This window comes from Anser brachyrhynchus (genome assembly GCF_964034855.1).
Source record: "Anser brachyrhynchus genome assembly, chromosome: 13".
Lineage (NCBI taxonomy): Eukaryota > Metazoa > Chordata > Aves > Anseriformes > Anatidae > Anser > Anser brachyrhynchus.
Window position 1 is genome coordinate 6,861,524 of NC_137708.1, and position 17,352 is coordinate 6,878,875.

At 63.6% G+C, this 17,352-nt stretch overlaps 2 protein-coding genes across 10 annotated transcripts; both read right to left on the bottom strand.

Annotated features, from left to right (window-relative positions):
• Window positions 1-536: 536 nt before the first annotated feature.
• On the bottom strand, window positions 537-16,618 carry NOX1 (NADPH oxidase 1). 8 transcript variants are annotated; one of them, XM_080553461.1, is made up of 13 exons: window positions 16,050-16,618; window positions 4,324-4,419; window positions 3,727-3,837; window positions 3,562-3,646; window positions 3,335-3,480; window positions 3,079-3,260; window positions 2,679-2,817; window positions 2,468-2,560; window positions 2,083-2,318; window positions 1,840-2,002; window positions 1,538-1,684; window positions 1,209-1,333; window positions 537-1,121 (listed from the first exon to the last, which is right to left on the bottom strand). In XM_080553461.1, the coding sequence occupies exons 1-13, from the start codon at window positions 16,602-16,604 to the stop codon at window positions 995-997; spliced, it is 2,205 nt and encodes a 734-aa protein (XP_080409587.1). In that variant the 5' UTR covers window positions 16,605-16,618; the 3' UTR covers window positions 537-994. The 8 variants fall into 8 exon arrangements, with proteins under 8 accessions (XP_080409587.1, XP_080409591.1, XP_080409586.1 ...); XM_080553465.1 differs by lacking the exon at window positions 16,050-16,618 and adding an exon at window positions 5,593-6,574; XM_080553460.1 differs by having other exon boundaries at window positions 537-1,333.
• Window positions 6,711-10,731, bottom strand: XKRX (XK related X-linked). Of its 2 annotated transcripts, XM_080553481.1 has the most exons (4): window positions 10,591-10,731; window positions 9,131-10,068; window positions 8,701-8,960; window positions 6,711-7,819 (listed from the first exon to the last, which is right to left on the bottom strand). In XM_080553481.1, exons 3-4 carry the CDS (start codon window positions 8,855-8,857, stop codon window positions 7,077-7,079), a joined length of 900 nt encoding a protein of 299 aa, XP_080409607.1. In that variant the 5' UTR covers window positions 8,858-8,960; window positions 9,131-10,068; window positions 10,591-10,731; the 3' UTR covers window positions 6,711-7,076. The 2 variants fall into 2 exon arrangements, with proteins under 2 accessions (XP_080409607.1, XP_080409606.1); XM_080553480.1 differs by lacking the exon at window positions 10,591-10,731 and having other exon boundaries at window positions 9,131-10,565.
• Window positions 16,619-17,352: the final 734 nt, after the last annotated feature.

Consider the following 17,352-nt stretch of genomic DNA (forward strand, 5'->3'; position numbering starts at 1 on the left):
TCTTGCATGCGTTGCAGCAAAGGTACTGGCATTTTGTGTTGCCCTGCTGGAAGATGACTCTTGCCACCGAACCAGGCAAGCAGACTGCAGCGAGGAGGTGTCTGGCTGATGAAGGCGGCCCGTGGGCCCGAGGACAGAGCAGCGAGCGTCCCACGGTACGGACTGAGCACCCTGCTGCGGAGCTCAGCTTTCTGTTCCCGCCAGCAAGGGCAGAAGGGCTCCATATCCGATTGCCGTATCGCTTACCGTACCTGCCTGCTGCAGGAGGGTGTTTTTTCCCTCCTTTCCACATGTGCTTGAGCAGAATTTGCCCGTGCATTTAAAGTCTGTTTGTGCCTGGTGGACGGTGCAGGCTTGGCTCGCTGGTACCGCTGAGCCCCTGTGCAGGAAGAGGGCCGGCAGGCAGGCAGCCCCAACGTCCTACCCTTTACCCCGGAGGGTTTATTACAAACCCTGCCTTTTTACGGCAGCCCTGTATGAAGGGAGCCCACTGTTCGCCCCCCTTTACCTGCACAGACTGAGCCACCACCCGTGGCTTTTATTGCAAAGGAAAGCAAGTTTAATTTACCAGTTTATATGGAAAGGACTGTTTAAACCCCGAGGGGCATGTGTGGTCCCCGGTGCCTGCTCGGCGTGTCCATCTCCCACCCACTGCCCAGCCCGCTGGGCGCCCCCCCTGCCTCTGGCTGCCCTGAGCCTTTGTGCTGCCCCAGTGCCACCACCACAACGCGTGCCTCTGGTCTCCTCGTGGGCCGTGCTGTGCGCTGGGCTCGTTCCCCTCACAGGAACCCTTTGTGGGCTGGGTCAAGAAGGCAGCAGTCTTTGAAGCTGGAGTTTCTCCTTGTGAAGGAGGGCCTTGCTGTCTTGCCTGGTTTCGATGCATGTGTTTTTCAGCTGATGCTCGTCCCTGGTCAGGCGGACTTGCTCCAAAAAGAGATGCGAGAGCAGCAGGCTGTCCGTTCTCCAACGGCTGCGGTCCCAGCCTGGCTCCCACTTAGAAGTTCTCCTTGTTGAAGTAGAATTTGACCTTTCTGGGGTCCAGGCTGGAGTGCTGGTGACAGAACTTCTGCAGGTCCTTTGCCAGTGCCCCTGGCCCGCACAGGAAGACACCGACCACCGACCTGCATGCAGTGAGGGGCTGTGGGTGCTGGGGAGGAGGGGAGGCCTCCAAACACCAGCACCCCACGCACCCGTGTCCCAGCTCTGACCTGGGGTGGGCCGTGGCCACTGCTGAAAACTCGGCGTTCCACATGGGCCGCCCAAAGATGGTTTTGTGTCTCAGGCCCGTCACCGTGTCCGTGGCGGTGTCGTAGTGGAGCGCCGCGTTGTTGGCCTGCATGGAGCAGGGACGGTGAGGACCCCGGCCGCCAGCAGCCCGCCCACCCGCAAGTCCCTTCCCCTGGAGGAGCACCAAATGCCTGAGAGGAAAAACCTCTGTGCCTCTGCGAGCCGTTAACGCGCTCGCCCCGCCTTTCCTCCTGGGCTCAGCTACCAGGCCTCCCCCCCTTGCCGTCGTGCCCACCCCCAGCCAACTCACGATGCTGGTGTCCCAGCCGGTGAGGAAGAGCCGGTAGGTGAGAAAGTCGGCCTTGCCGGACTCGGCCATCTTCTGCTCCAGCGAGGCGAGCAGGTCGTTGAACCAGGCGAAGGCGCCCGTGTCCCGGCAGAGCCAGTAGAAGTAGATCTGGGATGCGATGGCACAGGGAAGCAGCGTTACTCAAGATGGAGCGGAGCAGGAGCAGGGGAAGGATGTGATGCTGAGGAAGGGGAAGCCAAGCACTTCCGAGCACGGAGAAACCCACGGCCTGGCGACAGCTGGTCCTGCGGGGCACCCAGTACCTTCTTGGTCTTGAGGGTCTGGTCAGCCTGCTGGAACTTGTACCAGATGGACTTCAGGATGGAGGCGAAGGGGGTGACACCGATGCCTGCTCCCACCAGCATGGCCACCTCGTACTGGAACACGTCTTCGCTGGCCGTGCCAAAGGGGCCGTCCACCTCAATCCTGGCCAAGGGAGGGCCGGGGTAAGAGGCACGGCCTCCCCGAGCCCCTGGGATGGTCCATTTGGGAGCTCCCCAGCCTACCTGGGCATCTCCGGCTTCTGCTGCTGGAAGGTGTCAATGATGCGCTCGGTCCAGTCCCCGGCCGCCCGGATGTGGATGGAGAAGAAGTCCTCCTCGGGCGCCGAGGTGAGGGTGAAGGGGTGCCACTCCAGGAGGGAGATGGCGGGGCAGTTGACGAAGATGTACTGTCCCACCTCCATGCGGAAGCCCTTCTTCTGCATCTGCAGCTCCAGCACTCTGGCAGGGTGCATGACCACCTGGGGGACAGGGAGCAGGGCTCGGCACCCGACCTGTCCCCGTCACCTGGGCACGGGCCTTTGGCAGTGGCCCCTGCTCACCTCTGTGCAGCCACCCCAGCAAGGGCTGCAGCACCGTCTCCTCCCTCCCTGGCTCCAGTGCCACCTACCTTGGTGACGACCACCTTCTGCCGTGCACGCCAGACCCGCAGGATCCGTTCAAATACGTAGAGGAGGACGGGGGCTAGAACCCATTTCCAGGACTGTAGGATGGAGGAGAGCAAAGGGCTGGAGCATCCCGGGCTGGGCACTCCCACTAAGGGAGTACGCGAGGGAGCCGGGCCCCCCCGCAGCCCCAGTCCCACCCCACTGCCGCCCTACCTCTGCAGGGATGCTGCTGAACTCGGGGTTTTTGCAGCACTCGTGCCTGCACTCCTTGTGATTGTGTACCAGGTACTCGGCACAGCGCCGCGGGTGCACCTCCTCCATGCTGGCCTCTGTCTGCCCGCGCACCAGCCCGCTGCAGGGAGGCAGGGGGTGAGCGCAGGGGCCCTCTTCCCACCCCAGTCACGGGCTGCGTAAGGCCAGCTGACCTTAGGCTAGCTGAGGCTTGCAACCCCCCTCGCATGGCGATCTCACCACCCTGCTGCACCCCATCTAGGGCTGCAGCACCCTCCTGGGGCAGCCGTGGCCACCCCAGGCCCCCAGGCAGCTATCTATGGCCGTTGCCCCTCGCTATGCTGCCTGCCGCTGTTTTGGGAGCGTTCAGGAGGAGCCTTACGCGATGCCGTGGATGACGAGGCCAGCAAAGTAGATGATGAAGAGGTGGTGCGTGTACCAGAAGACCTCAAAGTAGTTCCTGCGGATGAACTCGGTGGAGGACGTGACCATGAGGATGAGCGCCAGCGTGATGATGACCCCGGTCAGCCCCGGGATGGTGGTGAAGGCCACGTACTCAACGGTCTGCAGGGGTGGCAGAGGGACGGGGTGAGTGAGGGCACGGGACAGGGGGCTGCTGGCAGCGGACCGGCGCTCACCGTCTGGTTGGAGTGGATGGGGTTCAGCCACTTGTTGCTGTTCTGCAGGTGCATCTTGGAGAGGACGGCAGCGAGGCTGCCGTCGGTGGCTTGCTGGCTGTCATTGTAGCGCTCCAGGTTGAAGAGGTGGGCGATGGTGTGCACGGCTGGGAGGGGGACAGGCGGTCACCCGCTGCCCCCAGCCCCGCGGTGCTCGGAGGGGACGCAGGGCAGGGGCAGGACGGTACCTGTGAACAGGGCCAGCGCGTAGGCCACCAGCTTGTGGAAGGTGAGGTTGTGGTCGAGCTGCTTCCGCAGCGTTCGCCTGCAGCACTGCAAGGAGAGACAGCGGGTTCGGGACGGGGACGGGGACAGGGACGGCCGCGCAGCGGGGCTGCCTGCAGGGCACTCACCGAGCAGGTCCCACGGAGGAAGGAGAGCAGGTTGCGGCAGACGGGCAGCAGGATCAGCATGCTGTTGAAGTTGAGGCACTTGGCCGATGCCCGGGCCCACGCCAAGGCAGACTGGAGAGAGGGGAGGTGGGGACGGGGTGAGCGTCACCGTGCCTCGGACACGCTGTGTCTGCCTGCAGCCTTGCTGCCCCGCGCTGGGAAAAGCGATGGCGGGACAGGACGGGACGGGACGGGATGGGATGGGATGGGATGGGGCAGGATGGGGCAGGATGGGATGGGACGGGATGGGACGGGATGGGATGGGACAGGATGGGGCAGGATGGGATGGGACGGGATGGGACAGGGCAGGGCCAAGTGATGTTGAGCTGGGACCAAGTGATCCTGGGCTGGGGCTGTGGGATGCAGGGTGCAGGATGGGTACTGGTACGGAGTGATGCTGGGCTGGGAACAGGGATCAAGGTGGGGAGTGGGATGGAGCAATGGTAGGCTGGAAGAGGATAGGACGAGGGAGGGTTTTGGGGTGCTGCAGCCCCTGCCCCGCTGCAGCCCAGCCAGGAGGGCTCTGGGACAGGCAGGGTGCTGCCGGGAGCACCTTACCCCAAGGATGGCCCTGGTGTAGTAGTACCGCTCATCCTGGTCGAAGAACAGAAAGTAGTACGTGAAGAGGAAGACGTTGATGCCCAGCCAGGCTGCCTGCAGGGGGAAGCCAAGGGCTCATGAGGGACCCTGGCCCCAGGACCCCCTCACTCTGCAGCACACGGGTGCCGGCACAGACGGAGGGTGTCAGGGCAGTGTCCCATCCCACTTCCTTACGGGGATCGCTGCATCAGCATGGAATCGATGGGACGTGGGAGCAAAGGTGAGGTGTGGGAAGTCTTGCAGAATAACTTTCTTGTCACCCACATCCTTGTGCATCACCCCCACACAAGGAATGAGGAAAGAATGATAAAGGAAATATCTGCACGGCGCGGGGCTGTTGTGAGTGGGAAGGGCCCGGGGCAGGCACCGAGGGTGGCAGGGACTGAGCGGGAAAGGTCCGGGAGGAGGAAATGTTGCAGGAATTCATCTGCCCTGGTCCCACGGTGCTGCCGTCCCTGCAGCAAAGCCCTGCTCCCCTGAGCCAGTCTCTGTGCGGCACTGGAGCTGTGCTCTTTCACGTCGGTAAGTCTTTGCAGAGCTTCCCACAACTACTCTGCCTTGGGTTCAGTTTTCCTTTAAAAATTTTAAAAAAGCAAATAACCCAATTTTCTGTAACCCCCCACGCCCCCCCCTCTTTCCCAAGTATTTGCAGCTGGCTGTTGTGGCGGCAGCGCCGTGGATGCTCCAGCTCCTTGGACACCATGCAGCACAGCACCGGAGGATTTTCCTGTTGGCTGCAGGCTCCCGGCCCCAGCAAGGGCTCACGTGGGAGGCTCCCACTCTTACATGGGCAGAAAATGCAAACGGAAGTCTCCCTGGCCAAAGCAGGTGAGAAAATCAGTGGGATTTTTAATTTTCACTCTCCTCTGCTCACGAGTTTTGGGGGAACACCTCAGGGTGCACTACCTCCCCACCCTGCTGTGTAGGGGTTTGATGATTTTTGGCATTTGGGCTGTGATTGGGAAGAGGTGGCCAAGACCTAAAGAACCCCTGCAGGCTTCACCCAGCACCCCGAGCGCCAGGACCCACCTTCCCTTTCATTCCAGGTTTCCTTAGGATGGGACCCACAGCCACCCCTCCGCCACCCTCGGGACTGCACGCAAACAGAGGGGATATTTGTTCCTCCGTGGCTGACAGACCGAGCCAGGACGGCCCCAACCACCCCCCAAAGCCCCCCCAGCCCACAGCAGGACCACACGCAGCCCCTCCGGCACCCCACGGACTCACGAGGACGGCGGCCGAGAACCAGTGGTTGACCAGCCAGTTGCCCATGCTGTGATGTGCCCGTCCGCCCCTGCCAGCTGCTGCCCGCTGCCGCCCGCCCGGCGTTTTATGGGAGGCAGCGGGCCCTGGAAATGGCCCCGGGCCTGGGAACGGCACTGCGGGGACTTTCCCCCACAGCGTCTTTGAGGAAATGCCGGCACGGTTTCAAAGGCCGCCTTCCAGGAAAGCTGGGCTGCAGCCCCGCCGGCGGGGCAGGGTGCCGGGGCTTCCCTCCGAGGAGGGGTCCCTCCCGGCCACACCGCCGCTGGGGCGGGTGCTTCGGGGCGCTGCCCCGCTCCTCTCCTTCCTCTGTGGCCTTCGGGGACAAAGTGTTGGGTTGGTTTTTTTTTAAGGTAGGAACTTCCTGGTGGCAGGAAGATGCGGAGGGTCAGTAACGTGCTCTGTTCTGCAAACACAACCCTCCCCGGTGGCCTTCGCCGACCTTTGCTGTCACGTTTCAAGAGGAAAAAAAACGCAGGAGGAGGACAAGCACCACAGGGGCACGGCCATGGCGCCACGCCGGTACCGGGATCACACCTGGGCTCAGCACCAGGGCAGCGAACTCCTACCGAGTGAGTGCCCCGTGGCGCCGAGCCCCTGCGGGCACCCAGCACCTCCCAAACGGCAGCGGCCCTACAAAGGGCTGCTGGGGGGCTGGGATCACGCTCAGCAGCAGGGCCCTGGCCTCGTGTCAGGAACGCCAGCCTGCGCCAGGGCCTGGCCCCTGTGGGAACAGGGCGGGCAGGATCGCTCCATGCTGGAATCGGGGTCACTCCTGGCCGGCAGCCAGGGCCACGCTGGCAGAGGTGCAGGATGAGGCCGTTCCCTGCCCCGCAGCCTTCCTGCACCTTATCAGCCCCATCGCGGGGCAAGCGCCGGCCCGCAGCGTTTGGGTGGGACCGGTGCTGGGCTGTGGGACCTCCACTGCAGCCCCTGGCTGTGGGGGGGCCGGCCGCATCCTGCTCCCCCCCGGGGCCTGCACGCAGCCTGAGCAAGGGCTACGTGCACCCAGGCCAGCCCCGTCTCAACGGTCCCCACCCGCACGTGAGTCACCAGCCGCCTGCCAGCACCCAGACGCGGAGCCACAGCAACGTTTCTTTACTGCTCAAAACAGTCCCGGAGCAGCCCTCGCGTCCCTGGGATCACCAAAGGCACCGGGGTGGGGACCAAGCACCCCAATGCCCCGCACCCCGCTGGCTGCCCCGTGGGGTCTGGACACCCCAAAGGTCCCTCCTGTGTGTGCCAGGGCACGTGGTCCAGGCAGGCTCCTGTCCCCTGCCACCACGGGGATCCACCAGTGCTCGGATGAAGGCACCTGGACCCGCTGCCACCGCAGAGCCAGGGAGCGTCCGCCTTCGGCGTGCTTCGTGCTGCCCCGTCCCCTTGTCTGTAGCCCGCAGCCCCGGGCCGTGCCTCGCACGATGCTGTGCCTCGCACGATGCTGTGCCTCACACGATGCTGTGCCTCACGCCGGGCTCGTGGGGCGCCTCGAGGCGCTCCGGGCTGCCCGGGGGCCGCCGGCAGCAGACGCAGTGCAGGAAATCAGCAACGTTGTGTCGGAAGAGCTGTCGGCACGGGTGCAGGTACTGGAAGAAGAGGAGCATGAAGTAGATGCCCAGGCAGTAGCCGAGCAGCAGCTGCGCCACCAGCAGCAGGGTGCAGATGTTCTCGTAGACGTCCGTCTTGAAGAAGTACCAGAGGATGACGAGCGCCGCGTTCTCCGCCAGCCGGGCCACGTAGTACACGGCCAGGAGGCCCCAGTTCTGCGACTTGTCGATGAGGTCCCGGTCGGCCAGCTTGAGCTGCACGGCCGACCAGCAGAACATGTTGATGCTGGCGTAGAGCAGCGTGAAGGCGCAGAGCACCACCACCGTGCCCACCCGGCTGAAGTTCTTCTCAATGTTGTCGGGCAGCCGCGTGCCGCTCCGCCAGAACTGCACCCAGGGCAGGAAGAAGACCACCAGCAGGTTGGCCAAGGCGATGGGGATGATCCAGTGCTTGAAGACGGTGCTGAAGAGCACCAGGACGGCCACGCGGGTGGAGATCTCCAGGCTGCGCCACAGCACGATGCAGAGGAAGGCCAGCGGCCGCAGCTGGACCTTGTAGTCATCGTACTTGACCTGGATGGCCAGGATGTTGCAGACGAGCGCCCCGTAGGTGACCGACACCAGGCAGATCCCCATGAGGACGGCTGCAGAGAGAAAAGGCAGGGGAGTCAGGCAGTGCTTGGGGGAGGGCACCCGGCCCCTGCTGCCCCGGGGACAGCTCATGGCTGCAGCTCACTGGGTCCCCAGCAGAGCAGCCTGCACAAACAAAACCACATTCCTCCTCATCGGCCACGAGGTTTATTTGGGTTTCTACCCTGCTACCTGTCCTGGAGTCTGTGCAAATATTTGGGCATTCAGCACTGCAGGGGAGAGGGGGTCAGTGAGGACAGCTTCTTCACCAGATGCTCAAATCTGAGAGGGCACAAGAGCCCCCCTGCACACGTGGCTCACTGGCACACCGCAGCAGAGGTTAGAGGCTGGGTCTGATGCAGGGAGCACCGGAGCACGTAACTGACCCCACGAGCAGGTGGCAGAACCCCTGGGCTGCTGTGCTGGGGGCCTCCGATAGCCTGAAAAATCAAGTAACTAACGCAGAGCAGGAGCAGCCTGGCTTCCAAAGGTGGCTGATGGTACAGCTCACCCAAAGGCTGCTGCCCGTGGGGCAGGGGCACAGCGTTTATATGGGGCCAGGGGGATTACATGGCTCTGCAGGGCAAGCACCTGAGCTGGGAGCACCTCGGTCACAGCTAGCTCTTGTCACCCCTCCCCAGCCCTACTCCGAGCCGGCAAGCAGAGAGCTGGTATAGCCAAAGCAAACCAGGAACGGACAGGCGCCAACCTCTGCAGGTTGTGCTCCACGTTCGGGGCAGGCAGGGACAGCCGGGGTGCACCCGTGGAGTGTGACGTGGTTGCCACACCACCACAAGCGGCCGAGGAGGTGTCACCGTGCCCTCCCCGCCTGCGTGCCCATTGCGGACGGCAGGCCGCGCCCCACGTTCCCGGCACATGGCCCCGACCCCCTTACCTCGGGCGGCGGGGACGTACTTCTCCAGGATGCTGATGTAGAGCTGCAGGGTGAGCTGCGGGGTGGAGCCCAGGAAGGCCTGGATGACCGCCATGCGCTTGAAGGCGTTGCGGTGGGTGGCCAGCCGGCGCATCGAGTGGCCCACCTCCTGCTCCATCTCCACCTCATAGCCTTTCCGCAGCCGCCTCTTGCGCGTGATGGTGACGTAGGGCTCCTCCTGCCTCCCCGACCTGCAGTACACCACCAGGGCCTCCACACACCTGCGGGGACACGGCTGCCGTCACCACGCTGCTCCCCGGCCCCTCGTCCTGCTCCGGCGCTCAGGGGCACGGCGACAACAAGGGACCGGCAGCGAGGAGGGTGCAGCGTAGGTGACATAGGAACGGGAGCTCTGTTGGGAGCGAAAGCTGAGGGACGGGATCAATCACACCTGGCTCTGTTTTTCTGCTGCTGTGCACCCCACAGGCACAAAACACGGCCTCTTCCAAATGTGGAGGCAAGAGATACGTTCTGTTATAGCGTTTGATCTCTTCTCTTGACCAAAAGCCTTCTACGCTTGCTCCTCGGTGGAGGCAGGAAGCGGAGAGCTGGGTGGAAGCGGGTTCTGATGGGCAGATAACACGGCGCTTCCTGAGCCTGTCCCTGCAGAGCACCCGCACGTCTCTGGAGAGGCTGGCCTCTTCCGCGCCGCTCCGCTGCCTCCCCGATGCCAGGCTCCTGCGGCAGAGCGGCCTCCAGCCCCTCCTCGGGCCTCACACCCACGCCAGCAGCGTGCGTGGACCAAGGAGCGACCGGCGGAGGACTGATGCGGCAGGCTTGGCTTCTGCCCGGGACGAGCTGGCTCGGGGACCGGCAGGAGGTAATTATTTATAAGCGCTGATGAGGAGAGCGGCAGCCGCTCTGTTTCAGACCCATTAAACGGAAGGAGGGTTTTTGGATCAATGCTTTTGCCACATCAGGTCGGTGCTCGTGGCTTATTCCAGGCTCTAACGGGAAAATGATTTCATCCAAGCGGCCTGGCTTCAAGGGCAACAAAGCTGGCGCGTGGTGCCCTGCCAGACCTTCTCAGCAGGCTGGGCTCGCTCTGCAGCCCGAGGAGCCGGCTGCAGCATCTCCCCCGAGCAGCTCTGCACGCCTCTTGGAAGCGTCCAAGCCCCGTCGTAGCAATTCCAAGTGGCTGCGGTCAGTGTGGCAAGAGCCATGCCACCACCACGGGCCGGCGTGGTCTGACGTAAGCCCGCAGCCCTCCTGCTGCCGGTGCTCCCCAAAACGTGGCCGCTGGTGTCAAAGGAGCCCCGTGTGCCAGGGACCTTGGTGAGCTCCGGGGCCGGCGCGATGTTCCTGCCCGTGCACGGCGGGCGAAGCCAGCTGGGGAGGCACGGCGGCATTCCCGAGGAGTGAGAGAGCGGCACCTCTCCGGCTTGTGCAACATCCACCCCCTCGCCTTCCTCTCCCCACTGGGGTGCGGCAGCCCCCCGGCTCCTCTCCTCCGTGTCCCGTAGCCCCCCACCTTCCCCAGGCCCCGGGACCTTTTCTCGGGGCAGGACCCCGGCTGCGGTTCACCCTCAGACGCCCCGGCAGGGATTTGCACCCGAGCTCCGAGCGTGGCGATGGCAAAAACCCAAAGTGAGAGGGGAAGAGAAGCGCTGTCTCCGAAAGGCAGCCGCCTGAGGAGCGCTTCTGGCAGCGGGCATGCAACAGGCTGGGAGAGCCGGGTTGTGCCCAGGGGGGTCCGGCAGGCAGCCGGCACCGGAGGGGGACCGGGGAGGGGACCGGGGAGCCCCCGGGGGCTGTCCCGTTGTGCCGGGCACCCGCTGTCCGGGGATGGGGGAGGGAAAGGCGGTCGCGCCGTGCCGTGCCGGGCCGTGCCGGGGTCCCCGCGGCGCTCACCTGATGACGGGCCCGAGCTGCAGCAGGTGCATGAGCAGGACGAGGGGGCGGTCGCGGCTGAGGTCGCGGTGCACGAAGATGAGGGTGAGCTGCACCAGCACGGAGGGGCAGAGCACGAAGAAGACGGTGAGCGCCAGCCAGAAGCGGTCGTCGGAGTGGCCGTAGGAGAAGCAGAGGACGGCGGCCGCCGCGCTCTCCCCGCAGAACAGCGCCGTCGAGAAAACGATGCCCAGCGGCAGCTTCGCCCGCGACGGGGCGGCGGCGGCGGCGGGCAGCCGCCCCCCTCCCGGGCCGTCCATCGCGGGGCCCGGCCCGGCCCGGCCCGGCTCAGCCTCGCGGCGGCGCCATCCCGGGCTGCGGCGGGGAGAGAGGAGCCGCGCTGCGGGGCGGGGAGGAGCGCGGCGCCCCCGCCGCCCCGACGGGCAGCCGCTGCTCCGGCGCGGCACGGCACGGCACGGCACGGCCCCGCCGCACCGCGCTGCTCCGGGCCGGACCGCGCTGTACCGGGCCGGGCCGGGCCCGGCTCGGGGCGGGGGAGGGCCGTGCCGGCAGCGCTCCCGGGCCCGCCCCGCCGGGGAGGGGGAGGGACGCCCCGCCGGGAGCGGACCCTCCTCCCCGGGCCCCCCGCTCTGCCCGGGAGCCCCTGCGGGCCTGGAGCCCCCTCCCCAGGACGCCCCCACTCGTGCCCATGCCCCGACGCCCCCTGGCTTTGCCGGGAGCCTTGCACCCCATGACCCCCCCCCATCCCTGCTGGGGACACCCACCCCGGGAACCGCAGTCCCGCTGTCCCCTGTGCTACTCCCTGCGTGCCCTGAGCGTCTTGGGTGCCCCCCGGGACCACCCCCATGCACCAAGTCCTCCCAGCTCCCAGCACCCCAAGGTGCAGCACCATGGGGGGGTCCCCAAAGGCAGAGGTGTCAGGCTGTCCTGGGGACAGCGGGGTGCCCAGCATGCGTGCCAGCCCTGCCCCACAGCCAGGCCAGCTGCACCCATTACCTTGCAGTTCTGGGGCTAACCATGAGCTCCAGCCCAGGAGAAGGGTGCGTGGGGCCGGGCCACAGCACCCATTGCCTGTGACCCCCCCACTTTGCGGGTCAGTACGTGAGAGCAAGGGCAATGCCAGGGCAGGGAGCATTTTGGTGTCTCGCACGTCCAGCTGGTGCAGGGGCACCCCAGTGTGTGGCCGGGAGGGACAGCGTATGTGTGTAGGGCTGGCCTGAGGATTTGGGTCGGATGTTACAGAGGAGATGTGGCTCCCACAAGCATCCAGGTGGGAGACCACGATGGCTTAGAGTGGGGTGCTTTTCCCATTGCCTTCAAGGTGATGGGGGAGCACAGGCTGGCTGAGCTGCTCCCGACACCAGTGGTCATGGGGCTCCCTGCTCTGCCCCCAGAGCCCCCATTGCCAGGCCAGGTCTCCGCCAGCCTCCCCCCAGATGCGCTGGTGCAAGCGCAGGCAGCAGCCTCTGCGGCGACGCTTGTGAGCTGTCTGCCCCACGAGCGCTCTGCCTGCCAGATTACTCAGCCCGGGCTGGGCACACGCCGGCTGGCTGGGACAGACATGACAAGGCAAGGAATGCTTGAGGTCAGCCAATTCTCCCTGCTTGAGAACGACCTGGAAGCCTCAGGTATCTTTTAAGAGGATCTGGGTGTTCAGCCCTCGGCAGGTGCCCACGCTGACAGCAGGGGAGCAGCCAGTGGCGACGCTGTGCCCATGGCTCGCCCGGCCCCACGCACAGCACAAGCTCGTTTCCCCTGCAGCGTGAAACCCCACGAACCCCACAAGTGAGAGCTACCCCCACGTTACCGGGATGGAAGCATTTCCAGGGCTATTGGGCTAATCAGAGGCAGAGCTGGGACTGAAACCGCCCGAGACCTCGGAGGCTGCGTCTCCCCGATGGCAGCTCCCGCAGTCCAGCAGCCCCGCCTGCTGCAGCTGCTCCACTCTTTCCCTTCCAGCACTGAACAGCTGCTTGAGGAGCCCACAAACGCTGCGAGCTCACACGGGCTGGCCCGACCGGAGGGGACGGGAAGCCTACACGTTTCCCACTCAGCTCTGGTACGGTAGTTACATATTTTCAAGCTGTTTCTGGAAAAGAGCCTCCCCAAAAAAATCCAGCAGGGCAGGGTGCAAAGGGAGCAGCGGCCAAGCGAGCGAGCCTGCCACCAGCCGGGCAGCTCCTGCGGGCACCCAGGGTGGGAGCCGTGCGCTGGCCCCGGCACGCAGCGTGTCCGGGCGCTCAGCCGGCGACGGCACAACGTGCGGCACTGCCAACTGCTCCCACACCTCCGTATTAGCAGCAAGAGCGACGTGCAATTTAAATCATTTATGCAACTTCCATTTATCCAAATTAAAAGCATCCCCCAGGAGTCTGGCAGGTCACCAAGCCCTCGGCTGTGCAATGCCTGGGCTCGGAGTCATCGTATTTTTAATTTCATCTTCCCCTGGTTCATGATGAAATATTTAAGAGCAATTGTTTAAGAAGTCAAGAATTCCAGTCCCGTGTCCGGGAGCCTCAGCACCCATCAGAGGAATGGACAAAGCCTCACAGCGCTTCCCCAGACCAGTTATTATCCTATTTTCTGTTCAAGCACGGAGAGGCAGAGGGATGTTTTCTGGTTCAGGCTGTGAGTCACCCCTCAAGCCTAAGCCTACCTGTCCAGAGCTCAGTACTGTAAACAACAGGTCATAAAAGTGATCTATGTCTGCAGAGTGTCAGAGGGCGATCCTGCCCCGCTGCCACTCCCTCTACCTGGGATTAGAGCCTCCGCAAAGCCAGCGCGGCCGGGCGCGGCGGCGCAGACACCCTGGGCCTGGCCATTGCATTGCTGCCAGCGGGCAGTCCTGCCCCCTGCCTTGCTGCGGGCTTAACCTTGTCTGTGTCCCACCACGCGAGGATGCCCAAGGTGCCATCCCCGGGTCCTGTCCCCACATGAGAATGTCACTTCTCCTCTTTTCAGAAACGGCTGCCTTGTCCTGGAGCACAACCCAGCTTCATTATTTTCTTAATCCCAGCCTGCATTATTTTCTTAATCCCAGCGTTCACACAATGCGCTTTGAACACAGGGATGTAGCAACAGTGCCTATCCACCGTGTGAAATCTGGATTTGCTGTACAGCTTTTCCAGCCCCTTGCATGCCTGTGGATGAGTGAGGGCATTTGTGTGTGACAGCCCGGGCTATACATAGAGGTGGGAGCAGCCTCCCTCACCGGCTCTAACACTGAAAATAGGCACGTCTCGCTTACACATGCCTGCCCGGCAGCTCAGCTCCTGTAAAAGGAGAGCAGAAAAAACTGGAGATGGCAGGGAACAACTTGCAACAGCCCTTAAAGAGCCCAGATGCAGGAGAACTACCCACATGCTCCTGAAATGGGTTTCCTCTCCTCTCCTCTCCTCCCCCCCACTGCACTAGGACCCCGGAGCAGACATCGCTCCCGCTGAGTCGCTGGGACATGCCAAGCAGCGCGCCGCCAGCCTCCCAAATATAGCCCTGCACACAGCGGTGGAGGCAGCTGCTCGGGGTGCAGGGTGGCGGTGCTTCCCCCCCGCTGCCCACTCGGATCGGAAACCTCCCTGGGATGCGCTTTGTGCCGTGGAATTAACACCCAGCTGGTGCTGCACGGGGTGGCGGTGGGGACACGAGGATCCCCAGGAGACCCTGTGTGCTGGATGGAGATCACAAAACGCTTCCCAGCCAGACGTGCTGTGAGCGGGAGAAGCAGCCTGCGCTCTGTGCCCTTGCAGTGGGCAGACGGAGCAGCTGGAGGGGCTCGATGGAGCTTGTGAGCCAGGAACTTTTTACTTAGTTTGGAAATAGCTTTGCAAATGACCGGTTTTCCCAGCTTAAACTGTTTGGACTTCGCATTGCATTCTCAAGAACTCAGCTGTATTTTTTTTTTCCTGCCCTGTCTGTGGAATATTTTTTGGTTGGGGAAATATTTTTTTCCATTTGCTTTGCAGTTTCATGTGACTGCGCCTGCTGCTCCTTTTCCTTCTCCTCCGGCAGCTTCACTCCTTTACCCTGCCAGTAGGCATTTGCAGGGCGGAAAACCTGGGTCTGTCTGAGGACTTCACCCCTCCAAGTCCTCTGGGGGCTGCATGGGGCTCAGCATTGCTGGGGGTCGGCCGGGCCCTGGAGAGGGTCCCAGCACGGGGCATCTTGTGCTGCCTCGTGGCTTGAACGCTTCCCAAGAAAACAGCACTGCCTCCGTTTGGTGGATTTATCTTTGTGATATTTATACATTTTGAAATCATGGCCCTTTGGCTACAGTCCCAGCTGAGGAGCTGTAAACCAGGCAGGAGGACTTAAAGTTCCTTTTAATTACCCAGTTCCCCTGCTCCCACCAGGTGTACGGTGCCTGGCCCTGCCAGCGGCTGACCCGGCCGGGGCAACCTGCAGGCACGCTTTACGCTCACCCCCTCTCGCCCACGCCCTGATGCAGGAAAGCAGAAAGAGCAGCAGCCTTGAACTGCGCTCAGCAAAACCACCGTGCAAGCACGGGGAGCGCGTGCAGCTGCCGCAGGGGCACCACCGAGCTCTGTGCACGGTGCAGGAGTGAGCTGGCGGCTTCCCCTCGCAGCAGGGAGCAGGGACAGGATGAGAAAACCCAGCAGAGGAGCCGGTGTTCAGCTGCCTCCGCCGTGTTTCAGCTTGTTTGGGGCATGCTGGTGTTTGCACGGGCCAGGAGGGCGCTTATCTGCCTACGCTGAAATCAACATCTCCCTGCTTCTGCGTTCGCCGTGGGGCTCGGGGCAGCCGTGCCGTCTGCTGAGGGGGCAATAGAGATCCAGAAAAATGGCCTCCCTCTCCTAAAATAGCTGCGGAGCAGCTGCTGGCCTGCCACGCTCTGCTAGCAAACATTGCAAGGGCCCTGATTCACCGACAACAGGTTTCCACAGCGGAGGTGGCAATTATCTCGCGATTCCAGCCTGACTGCCAGCACCGGGGTGTAATTAGCTCCCAGGATTTGCAAGCCCATATGATCGGCTTTATCGTTAGCCGCCAGAGCCGTGCAGGGATTTAAAGGAACGATGCAGATATTTGCATACCGGCCTGCTGTGACTGGGCTGCCGCCGTCGTCCGACACCTTACGAAGAAAGACAAGTCCCTCCCCGGAGCTCGGGCACGTTGTTGCCCTGCCGCGGTTGCTGTGCCCCTGCCTTTTTGGGCAGGTCCAGAGACGAAGCAGTCCCAAGAAGACCAGGACAGCTTGCAGACATTGTTGCTGGGACTCTGGTCCTCGCCCTCACCTTGTTTTTACTGCCACCCCAGCTCAGCGCTGAAGGCAGCCCTGGTCACCTCTGGTCAGCGCTGCCTGGTGCTTTCCCCTGCAAGCTGTGATTCCCCATGCGCAGCCTTCCCCAGCCCTGCCACCGCTGTCTCCCCACTCTGCTCCTCACCCCGGGGGCCCCGTGTGGTGGTCCCGGCGCACCCAAAGCCGTTCGGTGCATACTCACGGGGTCTAGGGAAGCCGAGGCAGGGCAGCCCACCAGCCCGCGTCCGTCTGTGCTTCTCCGCGGTCCCTTTGGTTTTTGCCTCCTTCCCTCTCCTGCCACTCTCCAGCGGGCAGAAATAGCCCTAAAACAAGCGCTGCCTTCCGGGTAGAGATGCCAGGGGCCGCACAGCCCCGGCTCCCCAGGCACAGCCCGCTCTCGGGGACCCCCCCCGTCACCGGTGTCACTGGGGCGTCCAGCGCAGCGTGGTGCCGGGACAGGGTCCGGTAGCAGCCCCGGCAAGGAACATCTCCTCTTATCCACCAAGATAATAAATTCTGCCTCGGAGTTTCTCACCTGGCAACAGTCACCAAGGAAACCCGGACGGCTCCCGTTGGGTCCCCGTTGGCGCTGCCCGGGGGTGTCCCCGAGCCGCGGGGCGTGCAGGGAGAGGGGACGCGCGTGTCCCTCTGCCACCCGAGGCGCCGGGTGCGCAGGCGGGCACCCTGCCAGCCGCCCGCTCTGTAACATGAGCCCCGGCGCTCCGAGCCAAGTCCCGGGCGGGAGCAAACCGCCCATCGACGAGGGCTTGGCCCTCTCTCGTCTTTCTAGAGCTGAGTGCAGGTTTCGCTGTTTTTGGGGGTGTTTGGTTTTTTTTTTTCTTTTTTTTTTTTGAGGTTTTCCTGGCTGCGGGCGCGTCAGGAGGGGTGGCTTTGTTGCTGCCTGGGGGTTCTCCCAGTCCTCGCAGCCAGGAATTTCGGACACCGGCGTTACAACAGCAGAGACCTCTCAAAATCTGCTGATGCGGGGAGGGAGACCCGCTCTGCTGTCCCTTGGGAGGCCGTGCAGCTGTCTGCCACATTGCACTCCTCTATTTATAGCACCCGTGGTCGTGCCTCTTCCTGCCACCTGGCCCGGCTGTCACCTGGCAAGTGCCATCCCCAGGCACCGAGCGGTGCTGCCATCTCCAGCGTGCCCGTGCGCTACGGGTGCAGCCAGTTCTGCAAAAGGCTTCCCAGCCCCGTGCTGCCTGCAGAAGCTGGCACTGCCCCTGGCACCGGTGAGGCCATTGGCACAGGAGCAGCAGGGAAAGGCTGGGGACCGGGGGACGCGGTCACCGCTGGGCCCTGGGAAGTGGAGCAGGGCAGTGGCAGAGGTGCTGACCCACCCCGCAGCACCTCCGTGTAGGAGGAGGTGATGAGCACAAGTGGGAGGCAAGGAAGCTGTGGACGTCAGGAGGCAGGTTGTTTACCGGCATGCAGGAACGAGACTAATGCGCAGCTAACAGGTGTTCGTGACAGCCCTGCCGTGCCCTGGGTGCTGCCCG